This window comes from Myotis brandtii, unplaced genomic scaffold (assembly GCF_000412655.1).
Source record: "Myotis brandtii unplaced genomic scaffold, ASM41265v1 scaffold84, whole genome shotgun sequence".
Lineage (NCBI taxonomy): Eukaryota > Metazoa > Chordata > Mammalia > Chiroptera > Vespertilionidae > Myotis > Myotis brandtii.
The window spans coordinates 5,598,715-5,617,893 of record NW_005371410.1 but is presented as its reverse complement, the minus strand read 5'-3'; the positions used below and the strand labels follow the sequence as shown (position 1 = coordinate 5,617,893).

Here is a 19,179-nt window from a genome sequence, read left to right as displayed (position 1 = left end):
GGGGTAAGGGAGGCCAGGGGATTGTCAAGGGCGGGGGAAAAAAAGGAGAAACATGTAATACTCTTTGTAATAATTTAAGCAATAAAAATATATTAAAAAAATTCAATAAAAATAAAAAATTTTAATATATAAGTAAAATAAAAATTATTGCTGGCAAAAAAAGACACTCATCTTCAACAATAACCAAAGAAATAAAAGAAGCCCTACCCTGTTTGGCTCAATGGATAGAGCGTGAGCCCATGGAATGCAGGATCCTGAGCTTGATTCCAGTCAAGGGAACATACCTTATTTACACGCTCCATCCCAGGCCCCGGTTGGGGTGCATGCGGGAGGTAACTAGTTGATATGTCTCACATTCATGTTTCTCTCTCTCTGCCTCATGCTCTCCCTTCCACTCTCTCTAAAAATCAAGAAAAAATATCCTCAGGTGAGGATTAACAAAAAAATAAATAAAACTAAAGCTACACTGAAACTGGTAAAGATTTAAACGTCAGGTAACAAATATGGGGATGTTGAGAAACTAGCATTATCACATAGCAGTAATTTTCAACCTTTTTCATCTCATGGCACATAATAACTAATTATTAATATTCTGGGGCATGTCCTAGCCGGGTTGGCTTAGTGGATAGAGCATCAGCCTGAGGACTGAAAGGTCCCAGGTTCAATTCCAGTCAAGGGCACATGCCCAGGTTGTGGGCTTGATCCCATGGAGCGTGCAGGAAGCAGCCAATCAATGATTCTCATCATTTATGTTTCCATCTCTGTCTTCCTCTCCCTTTCAGAAATCAATAAAAATATATTTCAAAAACAAAAATTCTGTGGCATACCAAAAAATATATATATATTTTTGCTGATCTGACAAGAAATAAGTATAATTTTGACTCATTCACACTGTATGACTATTGTTGTGTTGAAAATTGTCATTTTTTATTTGAAAATTGTCATCTAAGGGAAAAAGAGGTGCCCCTGACTAAAGAGTCAGGTATTCCATGCTTTAAAAATTATTGTGGGGGAGAACCAAGATGACGGCATAGGTAAACACCTGTTCTTGCTGCCTCTCACAACCACAGCAAAATTACAACTAAAAGACAAAACAACTATCACCCAGAACCACGGGAAAGCTGAGTGAGTGGAAGTACTACAACTAGAGAGGTAAAGAAGAAAGCACACTGAGACTTGTAGGAGGTACCAAGGCACAGAACGGGCTGGCACCCAGGTGCGCTTTTTTAATTGGGAGGGAGATACAAGCTCCCGCTTGCTCTTAACTCCAGTTCCGGGCAAGACGCTGGGGGACCCAGACACATATGAGGAGAAACTGGACTGTCTGGCATGGGGGTAGGAACATGAGGGCGGCTTTCTTTCAGACGGAAGTGCTCGCAGCAGTCATTGTTCCTGCACTGGGACCTCTCCAGTGCAGGGCTGACTGGCAGCCATTGCTGTTTGCTCTGCCCTGGTAATTCCCATGAGACCCCACCCCACCCAATTTACAACCCCACTCAAGATGAGCGCATCGGCTTTTGCATATGAATGGCCTGTACTTTCTCAGCCTAAAACCTGTCAAACAGGCAGCAGCTGGGTCAGGGAGCCCCAAAGCTATCAAAATAAGGCTCAAGGGCAGCAGCAGCAGCCTGCCTTGCTTCAGAGCTGAGCCTCGTCTGGGCACTTCCAAACCCAATACAAAGAGGAGGAACATGCAGATCTCTCTGTAGCTCCTGCTGGGTGGCCCCAGGAAGTGGCTGACTTTGCACTTCATTGGAGATCACTGCAGCTGGGTCAGAGAGCCCCAGAGATTCCAAAAGAAGGCCCCCTACCTGACAGCAGCAGCGGCCTTGCTTTACATCTTGGCCTCGTATGGGCCAAACCCCATACAAAGAAGAAGAATCTGCAGATGTCTCTGTAGCTCCTGCTGGGCGGCCCCAGACAGTGGCTGACCTTGCACCTCCTTGGAGATCATACCAGATTACAACTCTTCACATCCATAAGTGACACACTCAAGGGGCAGACTCAGTGAGCACCAAAGCCCCACTGAAGCAAGTCCTGCCCCATAAGGGTGTCTCCTGCACAGCAACTCTTCCATTGTAGACACAGGTGGTCCTCACAGCCAATTGCCCTGGAGATCAATACCTCCCAGTGATACCAACAGCAATCAAGGCTTACCTACAACAAGACTGTGCACAAAGAGGTGCACCAAGAGTGTCCACTTCAGATGATTGGGGAGGCTGAGCCACTGGGCCCTGTAAGACACTCACTACACAAGGCCACTCTATCAACTCAAGGAGACTTAGCAGCTACCCAATACATAGAAACAAACACAGGAAAGCAGCCAAAATGCGGAGACAAAGAAACAGGTCACAAATAAAAGAAATGGAAGAACGCAAAATACTGGATATAGAGTTCAAAACCACAGCTTTAAGGTTCCTCAAGTATCTTCTAGAAACCTCCGAGGAACTTAGTGAGACCTTCAAGGATCTTAGTTAGAATGCCAAAAAAATGGAAAAGGACCAGTCAGAAATTAAGCATACACTGACTGAAATAAAAAATAATATACAGAGATTCTACAGTAGACTAGAGGATCCCAAGAATCAAGTCAAAGATTCGAAATACAAGGAAGCAAAAAACACCCAACCGGAAAAGGAAAAAGAATCCAAAAGTACGAATATAGTGTAAGGAGCCTCTGGGACAACTTCAAGCATACCAACATCCGAATTATGGGGGTGCCAGAAGAAGAGAGAGAGCAAGATATTGAAAACCTATTTGAAGAAATAATGACAGAAAACTTCCCCTACCTGGTGAAAGAAATAGACTTACAAGTCCAGGAAGCACAGAGAACCCCAAACAAAAGGAATCCAAAGAGGACCACACCAAGACACATCATAATTAAAATGCCAAGAGCAAAAGACAAAGAGAGAATCTTAAAAGCAGCAAGAGAAAAAAAGTCAGTTACCTACAAGGGAGTACCCATACGACTGTCAGCTGATTTCTCAACAGAAACTTGGCAGGCCAGAAGGGAATGGCAAGAAATATTCAAAGTGATGAATACCAAGAACCTACAACCAAGAATACTTTATCCAGCAAAGCTATCATTCAGAATTGAAGGTCAGATAAAGAGCTTCACAGATAAGGAAAAGCTAAAGGAGTTCATCACCACCAAACCAGTATTATATGAAATGCTGAAAGGTATCCTTTAAGAAGAGGAAGAAGAAGAAAAAGGTAAAGATACAAATTATGAACAACAAATATGCATCTATCAACAAGTGAATCTAAGAATCAAGTGAATAAATAACCTGATGTACAGAATGAACTGGTGATTATAATAGAATCAGGGACATAGAAAGGGAACGGACTAACTATTCTTGGGGGGAAAAGGGGTGTGGGAGATGCGGGAAGAGACTGGACAAAAATCGTGCACCTAGGGATGAGGACAGTGGGTGGGGAGTGAGGGCGGAGGGTGGGGGGGGGAGAGGGGAGGCCTGGAGTGGGGTGGGAACCGGGATGAGGGGAACTATGAGGGGAAAAAAGAGGAACATCTGTAGTAATCTGAATAAAGATTTTTAAAAAATTTTTAATAGAAAAAAATTATTGTGGTTCACTAGTGTGCTTCTGTTGCACACCAGTTGAAAACACCTATCATGTAGTATAGCTGGGAATATAAAAATGATATAGTCTTTTGTAAAGTGATGTATTCTGATTAAAATTAATTAAATTTACTTTAAGAATTATGACTGGCCCGGCCAGTGTGGCTCAGTGGTTGAGCGTCGACCTATGAACCAGGAGGTCACGGTTCGATTCCTGGTCAGGGCACATGCCCGGGTTGTGGGCTCGATCCCCAGTAGGGGGCGTGCAGGAGGCTGCCGATCCATGATTCTCTCTCATCATCAATGTTTCTCTCTCTCTCTTGCTCTCTCTCGCCCTTCTTCTCTCTCAAAATCAATAAACACTTAAAAAAAAAAAAGAATTTATGACTGGTTTGGTTCAATGGCTGAGCACATATTCGTGTTGTGGGCTTGATCCCCAATGTGGGGCATGCAGGAGGTGGCTGATCAATGATTCTCTCTCATCACTGACATTTCTATCTCTCTCCATCTCCCTTCTTCTCTGAAATAAAAATATGTATTTTTTAAAAACATGAAATTATTTCCCTCTTATGTATTTAATTTTTGAAAGAGTATTTCTTAACGTATTTGTTTTTTAAATGAAGAAAGCAGATCACAGAATGGTGTTTCTATAACATAAATTATATACTTTTGTATTTACTATATCCACAGAAAGCCCTGGGATGCCATCATCAAAGCATCATGGGAAAATGAACTATATAAAGGAATCTTCTCTTTCTACTATCTAAAATTTTTTTCTTTACTTATGATTTTTGCTTTATAATGATGTTATCAGAAAAATTATTATTTCTATTTTAGAATAACAGTTATATATTGGTTTATATATAAGACTTCAACCAGAAAGATTATGAATCGATCAAATTATTCCCACTGGGTATAGTGGAAAAATAATGGAAGGACCCAGAAGAAACAGCACAGGAAGGAGCTTTAAGGAATAGGGGAAGTAACACAGATTTAAGATAGGTAAGAATGTCACCCTAAGTTCATCTCAAGAATTCTTAGTCTAAGCTCATGGGAACAATTTTCCAGCCTGTGTTTTCTGACACAATCAATAACCAACTCTCCAGATCATAAATAACTCACTCACTGCAAGAAATGACAAAAGTGGCAATGGAAGAGTGAATAACTCAATCTAAAGAGTAATTAGACATTTGTTGGTTTAGTCATTAAGTGTATCAAATAGATTTTATGTCAAATGGGCCTTTCAAATATAAAACCATTGAGACAGGTACTCTATAATGACTGGTTATTAACTCCATTGTGTAAGTTACTAGTCAAAATACTCAATCCCACAAAACTATACCATTAAAGGTTTTCTCTATATATAGTCATAGAAATTAAAAATTATTTCTGCATTCTAAAAATGAGCCTAAGGTTTCTATTCCCAGGGTTCATTTTATTCACAGTTCACTTTTCCTCCCAGCAATAAAGTTCTAGTAAACTTTACGTTTGCATGTTTAAGGAAATTTTTCGTTGCAACAAAAAAAGTTTCAAACACATTTCACACAGATATTTAGATGTCTTAATACCTACCTGTCCTTCCCTTGAAAATTTAAAGGGTGGTTTGTGTTTAATAACACTTGTTGCAAGCCTGAGGAGTCCTGTAAGCCCATCATCTTCTATGTTACCATCTTGATGATCAAGGATCTCCCTGCTACAGAGAATACAAGCAAAACAAGATAGTTCACATGATTATGTCCTTTTCTCTTTCCTCAACAATATAATTGCCAATTTTACATCAGATTTTACCTTCGAATACAGTCAGCCAAATGCCGTGCCAAAGCATCTAAGTCGAGGAGTGTTGTCTTAATACAAAGAGAAAATATAAAATTCAAATGTAAATTTTTATTTAGTAATTCAGAGATTATTAAAACAACATAAAAAATGTTTTCCTTGAAAGTAATAAGAATTTGGTTCTCCTAAATACATTAATATACCTATTAATTAACTCATTTACTTATATATGATGTCAAATTAATAATATTATAGTTCTAAACACATCATTGACAGTCCTTCAAAAAAGATACAATGGGCCCTGGCCGTTATGGCTCAGTTGGTTGGAGCGTTGCCCCATACACCAAAAGGTAGCGGGTTCAATTCCTGGGCAGGGCACATAGCCAGGTTTGTGGGTTCAATCCTTAGGCAAGGTGCATGAGGGAGGCAACATATCAACGTTTCTCCCTCTCTCTCTCTAAAAAAAATACATATATATGTTTATGTATATACATATATATCAACAAAAATTAAAAAACAAAAGATACTATGGAATGTCGCTAACAAATTATGATCATCACAGTTATTTATTGAGGAGATACTAAGGTTTCATGTTGTTTTTTATTCTTTAACAATTTTATTAAGATATAATCACATACTGTACAATTCAGCTTTTAAGGTTTTTTAACACCACCTTTAAACTAGGCTTTAAAAATAAACTTACATACAGTTAAATAATATCAAAAAGCTTTAATTACCAATATAACTGAGCAACAAATTTTAAGATTATATAAACTAGAATTTAATGTTTTAAAAACATGTTATGATTTCAGAAAAAGTGTGAGACAGACGCAGAAACATCGATACTGATCAATGGGCTGCCTCCTGCACCCTCCTCTGCTGGGGATAGAGCCTGCAACCCAGGCACATAACATGCCCAAGAATTGAACCAGGGACCCTTTTGGTACATTGGTTGATGCTCAAACAGTAAGCCACACAGGCTGGTCTAGAACTTAATTTAAGAGGATTCTTAAAGACAATCTCTGTGAAGGAAAATGTTTGGCAAGCAAGAAATATTAGATTCCTACTTTTAATAGGCAACACCAGATTTAAAAAAAAAAACCCAATGTTTATGTGACATCAATATTCTATATAATAAAGCAGTAATATGCAAATTGCCCATCACGCCCTCGCACAAAATGGCCGCCCCCATGTGGGCAGAAGATGGCCACAAGATAGCTGGCAGGGGAGGGCAGTTAGGGGCGACCAGGCCGGCAGGGGATGGCAGTTAGGGGCAACCAGGTCGGCAGGGGAGGGTAGTTAGGGGGGACTGGGCCGGCAGGGGAGGGCAGTTAGGGGGGACTGGGTTGGCAGGGGAGGGAAGTTGAGGGCGACCAGGCCTACAGCAGAGGGAGGGCAGTTGAGGGCGACCGGGCCTGCAGCGGAGGGCAGTTAGGGGCAACCGGGCCAGCAGGGGAGGGCAGTTGGGGGCGATTGAGCCGGCAGGGGATTGGTTAGGCGTCGATCAGGCTGGCAGGGGAGTGGTTAGGGGGTGATCAGGCTGGCAGTCAGAAGTGGTTAGGGGCAATCAGGCAGGCAGGCGAGCAGTTGGGAGCCAGCAGTCCCAGATTGTGAAAGGGATGTCTGACTGCCCGTTTAGACTAAACAGGCAGTTGGACATCCCCCCAGGGGTCCCAGATTGGAGAGGGTGCAGGCTGGGCTGAGGGACAACCCCTCCCCCAATGCACAAATTTCGTGCACTGGGCCTCTAGTTTTATGAATAATCAAGCAAATTAAAGCATACTTAATATTAATTTTTACAATTATTTCTCAAATGAAAAGTAGAAAACTTAAGAATTCAGATTAGCCCTACCCGGTTTGGCGCAGTGGATAGTGTCGGCCTGTGGACTAAAGGGTCCCAGGTTAGATTCCTGACAAGGGCACGTACCTCCATTGCAGGCTCCGGCCTTGGTCAGGGGCATGTGGGAGGCAACCAATCAGTGTGATTCTCACCACATCAGTATTTCTCTCTATCTTTCCCTCTCCCTTCCACTCTCTCTAAAAATCAACGGCAAAAAATATCCTCGGGTGAGGATTAACCAAAAATAAAAAAAAAAGAATTCAGATGTAACAGTTTCTTAAAGAGAAGTTCAAATACTACAGGATATTTTATATGTAAAGTGTATATATTGCACTTTGATCAAAATATATTAAAAAATCAGAGAAAATGTTTCCTAAATATTTAAATGTATTTTGTTTAAGTTGTTTCTCTTTTTTTCCTGAGATCATTTAGATGCATTTTAGTTTACTAAATTTATAAGCGAAAAAAATCAAAAGACTTTATGTAGCAAATTTGTTTTTGAAATTCACTTGTTTTAAACAATTGCTTAGATGAAAATATTTTAGTCTACTAAAAGAAAATTAGATCAGCAAACTCACAATGTTTCTTTGACCTTAAAACAACTTCTATTTGAATTGCAATTTTATTTTATATTCAGAAATCCAAATCTACAGGCTAATATAGAAAGCTGTATTTAAATTTAAAGTCTGAATTTCACATTCTAAATAAAATTTTGCATCCAGAAATCTTACTCAACAGAGACAGGAAAACTAATTATATGTAGATACTAGATAAAGCCATTTTAACAAAGATAAAAGTAAAAAGAAGAAAGGAATTAGAGCAGAACAGAAAGGTGCAAATCGAGTAGAAAAATTAAACCATTTTCACCTCATTGATTAAAATGCTTTAATTAGGACCTATAAAGTATAAACACATGTGTGCATAATTCATTTCTATTAACATGATAATGTATAATTTTCTGGACATACCTGACTAGCGTCCTTTATATGTATGTTGTCAACTAATTTGCACAACAACCAAAAATACTCTTTGCATCCAGGTTTTAACATTGGTTCTTCTTCATAATCATCTATCTATTAAAAAAATTTTAACTTTGAAAAATCATTTTTAAAAGAAAAACAACTTAAAATTACAATATATTTAAGAAACTACACTATGAAAAGAATTAAATCCTAATACAAACTAAACAGTAATAAAAACTTAACAAAAATATGAAGACAACACTCCTATTTTCTATAAAGTTAGAATAACTAAGAACATAGTGAATGAGAAAACTCAGAATAACGTTACTCTCAAATTACTTACAACCTACTTGAAAAAAGATATGAATAATGTATAATGTTAAATAATGTGATATAAATTAAGAATTCAATGAAAATGTCGGAATACAAGAAACCTACAGAACATGAGTATATATAAAGCTACCCACATGCAATGGTCTATTATAATTTTGAAATCTGAAAAATAAAGAACACATCATATTTCTTACATAGTCGATGATAGGTTAATATGGTGGAGGAAAGTAAATCCTACAATACAACATATTTCTGGGATTAGTAAAATTTACTTACTAATGGGCTCAGGATTTATTATGTGGTAGATGCTTTTACAAGGCTAATATATACATTGGAAAGGGATGAAAATCGGAAATTCAGAATATCATAATAATAATAAAACCCTATGTGACTAAATTAAATGATAGCTACATTTATGATGTCTGTGTCATTCAACTTACTAACACAGGCCCCAAAATATAGTAAGAACAAATGTTATTTCCAAAACAGAATATCCATGACAGATCCCCTAAAGCTGAAATCAAAACAAACATATTCTACTCATAGGTGTAACATGGTCACAATGCTGTCACTTTAAGAACTATGTAAGTATTATTACCTTGGTAAAAACTATAGATAGTAAACAAGGACTCAAAATTACTACAATAATATAATATGATAATAAAACTGGGCAAAAGAAACTGCAAAAATAGAAACCACTCCTGAACACAGAAAAATCTTACCCTGATAGGTTTGAGAGCTTGAGCATCAGGAAGAAATTTCAACAATGTTGAGGCAGCCAGTAGCAGAAAAGAGCGATTGATTGAGTCACCTCCATCCAGCCCTGATAGAGATAACTTATAAAGACCATTGCAAGACTCATGTCGGACTGCAGTCTAAATGAAAAAACAAGTTCCAAAGACAATCTGAGTTAGTATTAAACAGTTAATATTAGGCTTAATATGTTGGCAGAAATAACATTAGGTGACTTCTTTAGTAACGTTTTAAAATGCAATGTTCTGATCACATATTCACGCATATAAATAATATATGACCAAATAAAGTACCCCAAAGTATATAGTAATATGTAAAAACATATCTGAGAAATCCTAAATATGGCCATAAAATAAAACCAATTAAACAATAATAATAGACAAATACAAAGGGGATTGAGGAGAAAATATACATATTAATTTATACAAGATTAAGTAACAGGATAAAATATTTTCATAACAGCAATTTAGAAAACACTTAAACTAGAATATTTTACCAATTCTAAGGGACTTGCCCAAATGTCACAATGGTTCTTTGGGACAGAACCAGAACAAAACACATATTCATCAACTCAGAGTACAGTTTTACACAGTACTGTCTAAAAAAGATGTGATTGTTGGGGCTAAGTGATAGTAAGAGTGTGTTTCTACTATTTCATGTAGGAATATGGTGTGAGTAATATCAAAAATATAGTTAGTGAAAATTATATTGTCCTCCTCAGTGTCAATAATGGAATCAAAGAAAATATATTTATTTTTAGTTTCACTTGCATCTAAGATACACTCTAATTAAATAGGAAAAAAACCCACAAATAAAAACTTCTCTAAAATGTAAATGACCACAATAAACGCTCACCTCTTCCTGCCCCAGAAAAGAGCAAATTTTTTTAAAAAAAGCAAAATAATCTATAAAGAAGTATTTCAGAAAAAGACAAATATGAATGCTATAGAATATGTAACATTCACACTTAAGTACAGATAGTTCCAAAATATTCTAGATCTTCCAGATAATGTGATATATTTGTGGGATCATGTCCATTTGTTTCCATTAGTTTTTTTATTATCAACTAGAGGCCCGGTGCATGAATTCGTGCATAGGTAGGGTACCTCGGCCTGGCCAGGGATCGGGGCCATTCGGGGCCATCTCGCCCAGTCCTGATTGGCCAGACCCCAGCTAGCAAGCTAACCTACCTGTTGTAGCATCTTCCCCCTTGGTGGTCAGTGTGCATCATAGCAACTGGTCGAGTGGTTGACTTAATGGTTGACCGATCGGTCGGACACTTAGCATATTATGTTTTTATTATATAGGATTTTAATAATATAAAAAGTAAAGAGTAACTACTAATCTTTATTTTTATCTTACCTCAGGAATAAGGAGGGTCAATTTCTTTAGCCAATCTTGTAAATGATCACTATCAGCAAGGCTAGATTTCACTAAAGAACAGCAATGAGCCCAACTCACCAAGAGCCACATTGAATAATGTGAAACTAAAGAAAAAGTAGAAAAAAGTACAATTATAAGGGCTTGGTACTGTAAAGAAAACAATGTTCATTATTTAAAAATATATATAAATTTATCTAGTTATCTAAATTTTTACCTCTTAAAAATTAACTTTCTTAAATCCTTACCTTCATGTCTAGACCTGTGATCAGACTGAGCTTTCAAAACTCTGCAAATAAAAATACACCACCACCAATTAAATTCAGTAATGAATTAAAAATAACTTAGTTAAAAGTATATACAACTTTCCCCATAAAAAACATTAGATTTTAGAAAGCTACTTTTATTTTTTTCTATGACTCTTATCTTTTATTTTAAAATTCACTGGCACGGAGCTCCAGTGGCGCAATCGGTTAGTGCGCGGTACTTATAAAATTCACTGGTAAAATCTTATAGCAAACAAATGGATGTTCAGATTTAATAAAACTTGACTGAAACCAATATTGATTGAAATAAGTAAACCCTCAACAAATGCTCATGGTTGTTATTCACGAGAAAGGTCACAATGGTTTAGTCTATCATGTTGTGGTGACCCCCAACCATAATATTATTTTCATTGCTACTTCATAACTGTAATTTTGCTACTGTTATGAAACGTAATGTAAATATCTGATATGCAGGATGTATTTAGGCGACCCCTGTGAAAGGGTCGTTCAACCCCCAAAGGGGTTGCGACCCACAGGTTGAGAACTGCTGCTTTAAAAGAAGAATCATACATTGACATAAAATGCCCTTCCTTTGACAAGAAAAAAAATTCTGAGAAGTACTAAATTAAATTATAGCAGGCCAGAAAGTGAGACAGAGAGACAAGAGTATTCAACCAGTTAATTAATGTCTGTGAGCCAACTAACAATAGACTGCTCACATTCCTGAATGCATGAAGGAGCTTTGAAGCAACTCCTAGAGCAGTGATGGCGAACCTATGACACGCGTGTCAAAGGTGACACGCGAACTCATTTTTTTGGTTGATTTACCTTTATTAAATGGCATTTAAATATATAAAATAAATATAAAAAATATAAGTCTTTGTTTTACTATGGTTGCAAATATCAAAAAATTTCTATATGTGACACGGCACCAGAGTTAAGTTAGGGTTTTTCAAAATGCTGATATGCCGAGCTCAAAAGGTTCGCCATCACTGTCCTAGAGCAACCACCAGAAACCATCACAATCTGCTTATGCATGAACTTTCAGGACTGTTCCCTGCAACCAATCAAAAGTAGTAAACATTTCTTCCTCAGGGACTATGCACCTATCCCAGAACTGCCCCTGCTTTACCTTCCTCCTTTACTTAGCCAATGTAAATTCTTTGAAAACAACTTACATCTTTTTTCTATAATGTACAAAGAGCCCATCAACTCCAGAATGGGGGACATGTAGTCTACTCCATCTAGTCCTGCTGCCGTTGGTTTAGACTTCATGCCCCAGGACTTAGTCCTCTTCTGGCTAGCATTCAGCTCAACAAACCCTTTCAGAAAAGCTTTCAGCTATGAAAGGTTCTGTTTAATGCTGTTGTATTGTTAGTGCCAGTTTCTAGCATGAATAGTTAAAAGCAAATTATTAAGCCCTAACCGGTTTGGCTCAGTGGATAGAGTGCCGGCCTACAGACTGAAGGGTCCCGGGTTTGATTCCGGTCAAGGGCATGTACCTTGGTTGTGGGCACATCCCCAGTGGGAGGTGTGCAGGAGGCAGCTGATTGTATCCAAATGGAACAAGTGTTCCAGTTTCTAACTCTCTATCCCTCTCCCTTCCTCTCCGTAAAAAATCAATAAAATATATTTTTTTAAAAAGCAAATTATTAAAAAGTAGAGAAAGCTGACTAATTTAATATAATTTCATCTTTATTTTCCCTAATACTTTTAGTAACTTCAACGGAAAATGTATTACTTTGCCCGGCTGGTATAGCTCAGTGGTTGAGAATCAACCTATGCAACCTATGAACCAGGAGGTGGTCATGGTTCAATTCCCAGTCAGGGCCCATGCCCAGATTGTGGGCTGGATCCCCAGTAGGGGGCATGCAGGAGGCAGCCGATCAATGATTCTCTCTCATCATTGATATTTCTATCTCTCTCCTTTCTCTAAAAACAATAAAAATATTTTAAAAGAAAATGTATTACTTCAGTTTCAAGAAAACTAATTAAAATTTTTATTTTAACAAGATTAAATATAGATTATTAGCCTTACAAATAAACTTTTTTTAAAATATATTTTTATTGATTTCAGAGAGAGAAACATCAATGATGAGAGAGAATCATTGATCAGCTGCCTCCTGCATGCCCCCGACTGGGAATCAAGCCCACAACCCAGGCACATGCCCTTGATGGGAACCAAATCCGGGACCCTTCAGTCTGCAGGCTGACACTCCATCCACTGAGCTAAACTGGCTTGGGCTTACAAATAAACTTCTAAAAAATCACTAATCTCTAGCATAAACACTTTGCTATTAATTCACAGAATACCTTTTAAAGTCCCCCAAAGCAAGGCTCACCCATATTACTAATTTAAAGTAAAAGGTACTAAGAAGTAAAAACTTTATAAATCAAACTTTAATATTAAACATACTATAAACATATTGGTATGTTAACTTTACCAGAGCAGCTTACCCACCTATCTTTTAAATTTGTAGTATTAAATGATTTTTGATAATACAAGCAAAAAGTGTTTTAACTGCTTTGATGTAAATCTCCTAGCACAGTGGTAGGCAAACTGCGGCCCCTTGAGTGTGGCTCTTCCACAAAATACCACGTGCGGGCGCGCACGTCCAGTGTGATTGAAACTTCGTGGCCACACAAAGAGCCGCATGTGGCTTGCGAGCCGCAATTTGCCGACCACTGTCCTAGCACCTTATGAATGGAGGGTTAGAACCTATGAAAAGATAATGGTGCAGAAATAGAAGCTGAGAAATCACAGAGATGAAGTGTGGGAATGGGGAGTGGGCAAGAGCTCACATTACAAAGATTTTAATGAATTTTTTAAGATGGAACTACTGGCCCTGGCTGGGAAGCTCAGTTGGTTACAGCATCATCCAATTCACCAAGATTGTGGGTTCGGTCCCTGGTCAGGGCACATACAAGCAACGAATGAATGCATAAATAGAACAACAAATTGATGTCTCGATGTCTCTCTCTCTCTCTCTCTCTAAAATAAAATGAAAATGGAACTGCTAGAATGAAAACAAGAATTGCCACATAGAGAACCAGCAGCAACACCTGGTATCAAATCTGCATATTTATTTTTCATTGCATGAGGTTAACAGAGTCAAGTAAACAAAAAGTAGACTAAAGCAGTCATTGAATTGCCTTAACTCAATGTATTGTAGTGTGTGAATACTGAGGAACAGTGTGTGTTAGAGGACAAGGAGGAAGAGTTAAGAAATATTTAGCTGAGAGTAATTGGTGGTTGGGGTATAGAATGTATTTTCTCATATTAATCAAAGCCATGTTACATCATTTTCTTCATTTCCCCATGTTACCCATTCATAAGTTTTTAAACTATGAGGTAAGATACCTGGCACTGAAAATATAATGGTGAGCAAAATCAGATTTAGTTTATATAGTACTTATACTTAACCAGTCTAGTGGGGTAAAGCAGGTATTGATCAAGGAATGAATGTGAATTAAATTGGGACAGACACTAAAGAAAAGTACATTAAGAAAGACATAATCTTAGGTCCTGGCTGATGTGGCTTAGTTGGTTGGAGCATCGTCCTGTATACCAAAGGCTGCAGGTTTGATTCTTGGTCAGGGCACATATCTAGGTTGTGGGTTCAATACCCTGTAGGGGTATGTACAGGAGGCATAACCAATCGGTCTCTCTCTTCCCCTTTCTCCCTGCTTCCCATGTATTTAGTCAGCAAATAAATACTTTAATTTCGGGGGGGAAAAATAACTTGTACATTTAAAAAAGCTTTTCCAACATAACTCAAATACATAGAATCATATTACATGTTTAACTATATTCTTATTTCCAGCTCTATCCAGAGGGCAGAGTAGCACGGAAACACTGGTAGCAATGAGTAGACCACGCACCCATATTTCTGAGGTTCCCTACCAACAGGCTTCTTAAAGAAAATGGCTGATTCTAGAACTAAGGCAGGGGAACTACAAACCTGGAAGGGGGAAAAAAAGATTCCTCCCCTCCACACAAAATAATGTGATATGTCAAAAGACACATGAACAAACCTGACGAGGCCAACTCAGGAATAATTTTAGTAAAGTGAATAGTAATAGTAATGAATTACAACATGTTGAATAAAAAAAATCCAAACTGATAATAAATAAAAGGAAAGAAGAGAAAGCACTTCCTCACAATAAAATGTCAACTAATAAACATAAAAGAAATGTTAAGAGTTAGAAAAACCACTAGTTTGTAAATATATTTTACTTTTTTTTTTAACTTTTAATCCTCACCCTAGGATATTTTTTTTATTGATTTTAGAAAGAGGAAGAAAGGAGTGAGAAAGAAGGTAAGGAGAAGAGAGAGACAGAGAGAGAGAGAGAGAGAGAGAGAGAGAGCGCTCGCTTGACTCTCAAATGTACCCCGACTGGGAATTGAACCCACAACCAAGGTATGTACCCTGGCCACGAATCAAACCCACAACCTTTTGATATATATGAAAATGCTCCAACCAACTGAATCACCTGGCGAAGGCTATACCAATATTTTTAATTCAGGCAAGAATCATCACTGAATGCTTAAAAAAAAAAAATCAATGAATGAAAATTTTATTATAAGAGCTGGAAATTTAAGCAATTGCAAAATATAGTCCTCTCAGGTTACTTTTAATTGCAAAGAAAAAATCAGAAACACTGTAGAAAAAGCTAAAGAAAACCAGATTAACCAATCAAAATTAATATCACTAATAATGGACAAACTGACATCACCAGGATGTACTGGGGAAGACTATTATTTATGGAGTATTTCTGATAAAATATATAATCCGAATCTAATCATGAGGAACAATCAGGAAAACCTAGATTGAAAGGTGCATTATAAAAGAACTGGCCTGTACTATTCAGAAATGTCAGTATCATAAAAGAAAGGCTAAGACAGTATCAGTGATTAAAGGAAATGAAATACATATGAGAACTAAATGCAATAGTAGTATGTGGTTCTAATGAGACATTGAGTACCAACTGTATATTAGATAATATTTTCTAAACTTATTTTACACTAGTAGCTAATAAAATGTCCTTGGTCTTAGGAGATACACATGAAAGTACTTATGAGTAAATGGTCATAATGTCTGAAACTTACTCGCTAAGATTCAGAACAATATGTAAATGAATGTGTTCGCACACACACAGATATACACACTCATGATTATGTAATAAAATTGGCAAAATGTTGATAGTAATATGCAAATCTAGATAAGCAGTATGGGAGTTCATAAAAACACCCTAAATTTTTCTAAGTATTAAATGTTTTCAAAAATGAACCTTTAAAACACTATATTCTTACCACAAATGCATACATAAATTATGTTAAAAACATCATACCTAGGAGCCAGATTATCATAGGTATAAGCAACAGACATAAGTCGTTGAATCAAGCTGGTTCCTTGCACAAGAACAAGAAATACCTTTAAAACAAAACAAAACAAAAAACATTTTTAAAAAATCTTTAAATACATTAAAAAAACACACAAAACCACACAACTGCATTTTTAACCTGACTCAAAGTTATGTTAAAGTTTTTTTATGACAAGGAGTATCTTAGAATGGCCATTTGAAAATACTGTAAAAATATCAAATATTAGAAAACAAGCAACTTTAACAAAAAATATTCAAAATTTAGAAATACACAAATAAAACTATTTTTTTATATTTGCTCCACAGATTCTCTGCATGTCAGAGAAAAATACCATATATCACTCATTGGTGGATTTTTGCAGCATAGGTGAAGAATAAAACATTTTCTACTTCTGAAACAAGGAAAAAGAAGTCAAGCAACAGCAGATTCCTCAACCATCCTGAAATGAATATAGGAAGACAATATAATACTCCAGGGATATACAGCATGGATTTCAGATTTAAAATCCTAAGGTTCAATGTTGAGTTTGCTAACTTGCAAGCTGCCTCGACTCTAATAAATACTTAATTTCTAAATTCTAGCTCTTCGTCCATATAATAGAAAAAAATAATAATTTGCTAATTTAATTTAAAAAATTATAGGCCGAAACCGGTTTGGCTCAGTGGATAGAGCGTCGGCCTGCGGACTGAAAGGTCCCAGGTTCGATTCCGGTCAAGGGCATGTACCTTGGTTGCGGGCACATCCCCAGTAGGAGATGTGCAGGAGGCAGCTGATCGATGTTTCTAACTCTCTATCCCTCTCCCTTCCTCTCTGTAAAAAATCAGTAAAATATATTTTAAAAAAATTATAGAATCTCTTCTGTAGGTCAGAGCTCATTCTGGGCACTTATTTTATAAGACACTGTTCCCATCCTGGAGATGTTAGACAAGTGCAGCAGATAACATAGAGAGCGCTGTAACACAAGTATATATATGTCAAACGTGCAAAACCTGTCCCCTGGCAAAATCAGGAAAGCTTCAAGAAAAATTATGTTTAGGTAGGAATATAAAAGTTCAATTTGGAATTTAAACCTTCGTAAAGGCTATTAAAGAGAACAAATACAAAGAATTTCTTACTATCTACAGTGTACCAAAATTGGATGGCTCTGTCTCCAGAATTAGTGTAACAAGAATTTTTGTTCCCAAACAGCTTAGATTTACATACTAAGCTCTAATTATTATGATGAATAAATGGTAAAATACATAATGTATGTACCTTTTGTAAACTACAAAAACTTAACCCTGGCATGTGCCTAGAAAAAAATAAATAATGCTATTTATGGTTGTCACCTATGACTGAGGAGTTCACTTGTATATTCAGAACTATTTTCACTAAGAACGTACTTTCATATACTTTTTAAAAAACAAGCCAATTCTTGGGGGCTGGGTTGAAGTGGCCAAAGTGGGAATAAGAGGTACATCTATAATAGTGTCAACAATTAAAGGTAAAAAAATTTTTTAAAAAGCCAATTATTTTTAAAATTCTGTATGTGTACCTATATTTATATATTATTAACATCTCAAGAGGAAATCACTAAGCGTCAAAAGCTTTTAAGTTATTTAGTGAGTTGATGGGAAAAAGCACATTCAATCTGAGCTTTTTACATTATAACCTGGAAATACTAGCATAGACCATTTTTCCCATTTAACCCTGGAATATTAACATTGATCATTTCCCCCTTTTAATCTCCCCAAATTCCAGGGAAATATGCTTTATGTTTCCATTCATACCATCAGTTTCCAACCTATAACCACCACAATATTTTTCTATCAGTAACCAATTCATTACTCTGTTTTTTCTTGGGCAGGTACTAAGTGAGGCATTAGTCACAAAAGATTACAAAATGAGAAAAAGAGTTCACTAAAAACTTATCTTCATCTCTTCCCTACTTCCCAGACCACTGGTGAAGACATTGGAAATACAAATATATGATCACGTGAACAAAAATAATTCTAATTTTACTGCTGGTTATTGTGTCATTTTCTTCAGCTCTATCCATTATATATACTTGCTCTGCAATCCTAGGGCTGGTACATAACAAATCAAATTTCTCCTTGTCAGCTGACTTCCTATTAGGTTCTGTCAATCTGAGACACTATAAATTATTTCCTTGTGGATTTCTTCTTCTTTTATGGCAATGCTCCAGAAGTATTTCACCCAGAAAAGGCAGTTGGTTTTAGAAGCAGTAGCAAAACCCCTTTCTTGAGAGGCCTAAACCCCAGTTCAACAGTATTTTTATTCTATAAGCTTATTTCTGAAAACCCCAACCTATTCCTCCCATATGTTCTGAAAACCCTATGAGCAGTAAATGGCTACTTGTCTAGATTACCTCAACATTTCTCTTTTGTATGTTGTCTTCCAACACATACATATAAAACCAATTCTCTATTTTAAATTTCCTCTGTTGAAATATCTAATGTGGTTTGCTTTCCTGAATGGACCCTAATACATTCAGTATCCTCCTATCTAATAAAAGAGAAACATGGTAATTAGCCGTACGGCTGCTACCCTTCCCATTGGCTAATCAGTGAGATATGCAAATTAACTGCCAACCAAGATGGCGGCCGGCAGCCAGGCAGCTGACGCAAACAGGGAGGCTTCCTTGCTTCGGTGACGGAGGAAGCCCAGCTTCCCTGCCTGCCTTGCCAGTCTCTCAGCTGCACTCTAAGCAACATTGTAACAAATATAGAAGCTAAACAAGATCCCTGGCTTCAGCCAGCAGGACCGCAACATTGTTTCAAATACAGAAGGTAAACAAAGGCCAGAAACCTGCTTTCAGCAGCGGAGGTCTCATAGCTGGAGCCGAGCCTCAGAGCTAAAGCTGGCCCAGAATAAAAAAAAAGGAAAAAAGGACAGGTTGGGAGCTTCAGTC

General features: G+C 37.1%; 1 protein-coding gene across 5 annotated transcripts in view; it reads right to left on the bottom strand.

Annotated features, from left to right (window-relative positions):
* USP34 (ubiquitin specific peptidase 34) overlaps positions 1 to 19,179 on the bottom strand; it is a 203,004-nt gene that overhangs the window by 77,507 nt on the left and 106,318 nt on the right. For all 5 annotated transcript variants that reach the window (XM_014532016.1, XM_005884578.2, XM_014532014.1 and 2 more), the window contains 7 exons: positions 16,235 to 16,317; positions 10,865 to 10,905; positions 10,599 to 10,723; positions 9,206 to 9,358; positions 8,157 to 8,261; positions 5,364 to 5,419; positions 5,148 to 5,268 (listed from right to left, as the gene is read on the bottom strand). In XM_014532016.1, coding sequence (XP_014387502.1) covers positions 5,148 to 5,268; positions 5,364 to 5,419; positions 8,157 to 8,261; positions 9,206 to 9,358; positions 10,599 to 10,723; positions 10,865 to 10,905; positions 16,235 to 16,317 — 684 coding nt within the window. The remainder of the gene's footprint in view (positions 1 to 5,147; positions 5,269 to 5,363; positions 5,420 to 8,156; positions 8,262 to 9,205; positions 9,359 to 10,598; positions 10,724 to 10,864; positions 10,906 to 16,234; positions 16,318 to 19,179) is intronic.